Here is a 2,958-nt window from a genome sequence, read left to right as displayed (position 1 = left end):
ATCTGTGTGTGTGTGTGTGTGTGTGTCTTCACAAATGACCTTTAAGACTTTACGAGCAACCGTGGTCATCACAATTCCCAGGTCTATGAAATCTGTGTGGGTGTGTGTGTGTGTCTCCCCACAAATGACCTTTAAGCCTTTACGAGCAACAGTGGTCATCACAATTCCCAGGTCTATGAAATCTGTGTGTGTGTGTGTGTGTGTGTCTCCACAAATGACCTTTAAGACTTTACGAGCAACAGTGGTCATCACAATTCCCAGGTCTATGAAATCCTGAATATGAGAGGGAATTTTGTAACACCTAGAGACCCAGTCCGCATAAAGGACAGTCTGTCTTATGGATTCTTCAAATTAAGCGTATACAATCACAAAATAACTCTTGGACAGGGTAAAATAAGCTAACTTTTATTGCAGAAACTGATTTCATGAATGAAGCAAAGCAATGAAGGTATTGTTGATTACTTCAAAAAAATTTAATGTATTGTTGGGATTGTGTGCCTTCATGAGAATCAGATAGGATTAGAGGTCTGTCATGATTAGGAAATTGGGCCTCATTATGATAAGGTTTGTATAATATTCTAATTACAAAGTTACGCTAAGAATAGGGTTTCGGTTTTCCTATATATAGTTCTTTATTATTGTAGGAAAAACCAAGGCGAAAGAGGGAGCCACTATTCTTGTAATCTAGGTCGGCAAAAGGCATAAACCAGATTCAATAATAGTGTGCGAGAGGTGAAAGTTTCATAGCTTTTATCCGTGCAAAAGATTGCAAGATTGGGAGAGGGTTTCACGGCCTTTTATCTGTCTAAAAGATTGTAAAGAGGAGGTTTTGAAGAGAATATGAGAGTTGATTATGTATGTGTGTGAGAGATTGACAACCGAGAGTTAAATGGTTCTTCATTGTGGATCTTCTCGTATTATGCCATGTGGTTAAAGTCAAAGTTGGTCGACCAAACCACATAAATCTCGGTATTCCTCTTCTTGATTATGAGTATTTTTCTATCTTGTGGTGAATTAATTTCTGGGTTGCGGAGATCGTAGGAGGAGGGACTAAAATACCCAACGGGTATAACCCAAATAAATTGATAAAATGGCTGGCTAAACTCGGTAGCATGGAATGATTAGGAAGAAAATGCGCGTGAGGAAATATAAAATTTGACGTCCATCTCAAACGGTCTACTTCCAGCCAATAATTAAGTCAAGTACATAAAATGTACCCTAAGCATTTTGCTGGAATGCTTACAGATGCCATGGTTGCGCCTTGTCACCTAGCTATTTCTAAGTAGAATCTCTTTCCTTCCAACAGACAAATTGTTTAATAACATAGATTCAAATCTACGATAATTTCTTGCTGAGACCTTAAACTATTGGCTCACAAGTCTCCTTCAGCATAGGTCAGTCCGTTGTCATGAACTCGAAAAGCCCTCTCTCGTCGATTTCGAATTTTTATCAATGACACAATCACCATAAGTATTATTATCTATTAATAAAGAAAACAAAAAAAAACTTTCGAAAAACTTAACCCCACACAGATATCACTCTACTGTGAGTTATATTCCAACAATATTTCCTTCATTCCTATGATTAGTGGGCCTGGGACAAAAATTGATTTGCAACAACTGTCCAACGAAATTGCCCCTGACATGATTCGGTGGCCCTCTAAACCTAATTTTCTAAACTGTTTCCCTGCCCTTTAATGAATAAAACAAGAAGGAAATTTACACTCACTATTTCCAATAAACAAAAGAAAGGAAATAAATTAAGCAAATGAATTCAAAAATTCGAGTAGAACTACCTCGAGATCCGACGGTGAGCGACGAGTTATTGTTCCAAACTGGAGCGCCGGAGTTGGTGGTAAAAAAGTGCGAGTTGTAGGCGCTCGACGGCCGATGCTACATTAAGAAGTCAAAGGCAAAAAAAAAAAAAAAACGCCCCGATGCTACATTAAGAAGTCAAAGGCAAAAAAAAAAAAAAAACGCCTCGTTAATCTTTGATTCAAACAGAGAGATTTAAAAAAGAAAGAAGAGTTAAGAAAAGGAATCGAGAGAATAATACCTTGTAGGGATCCATGGATGATGAAAAAGGAAAAAAAAATTCTTTTTACTTCTTTTGCTACAATTATCACGGACTGATGTCCTCGAGATGGGGAATTTATTTATAAGGGGTTGCAGCTAGAGCTCGTGGGCTGGCTCTTGTCACACGCTTCTCGTTAAATGCTTGCAGGAGGTGTTCTATGCGAGCGCCCGCATAGTTTTAGGATTCAGGGATTTCAACTGACTCTCGCATCAGGCGAAAGGGCGGATAGGGATTTTGAGAGAGGATATCTTTATGCGCACCCTAAAAATTCAAGATGTGGCGTGATAAAATATGAAGGTGCGTATTTGAAGCTATGTATAAGAAATAGGAAAAACTTTCAAAACAGATCATTTTGAGTTTTTATTTGCAAAAACCGACCGCTTTTAAAAATATTTACAAAAAACGACCTGTTTTCAGCCCAGCGCTGAAAACAGGTCAGTTTTTGTTAAAAGTTTTTCGAAACTTCACGGGAGTTCAACTCCCGTGAAGTTTATTGAGAAATTAAACTTCACGGGAGTTGAATTCCTATAAAGTTTAATTTACCATATCAAACTCCACGGGAGTTCAACTCTCGTGGAGTTACAGGCCGCATTTCCCAGAAAGCGCTCTCTGGGAAATGCCGCCTGCAACTCCACGGGAGTTGAACTCCCGTGGAGTTTGGCGTGCCTATATAAGGCTTTTGTGGAATTAGTGTGGAAATTTCACAATTATTTACGAATTTTGTGAGGAAATGTGAAAATTAGAGGGGAAATTATCAATAATTTTGTGAAATTTGTGAAGAATTAGTGTGGAAATTATCAATAATTTTGTGGAATTAGTGTGGAAATTTCACAATTATTTACGAATTTTGTGAATAAATGTGAAAATTAGAGGGGAAATTAT

General features: G+C 37.8%; 1 protein-coding gene across 1 annotated transcript in view; it reads right to left on the bottom strand.

The window, feature by feature from the left end:
* LOC109837240 (catalase isozyme 1-like) overlaps nt 1–2,204 on the bottom strand; it is a 6,520-nt gene extending 4,316 nt beyond the window's left edge. The window contains exons 1-2 of the mRNA XM_020405392.1: nt 2,056–2,204; nt 1,796–1,892 (exon numbers count right to left, since the gene is read on the bottom strand). Of these exons, the coding sequence (XP_020260981.1) occupies nt 1,796–1,892; nt 2,056–2,070 (112 nt within the window). The 5' untranslated portion in view covers nt 2,071–2,204. The remainder of the gene's footprint in view (nt 1–1,795; nt 1,893–2,055) is intronic.

The sequence above is a fragment of the Asparagus officinalis genome, chromosome 4, assembly GCF_001876935.1.
Source record: "Asparagus officinalis chromosome 4, Aspof.V1, whole genome shotgun sequence".
In the NCBI taxonomy this organism is placed as follows: domain Eukaryota; kingdom Viridiplantae; phylum Streptophyta; class Magnoliopsida; order Asparagales; family Asparagaceae; genus Asparagus; species Asparagus officinalis.
This window is presented reverse-complemented; position numbering and strand designations above follow the sequence as displayed.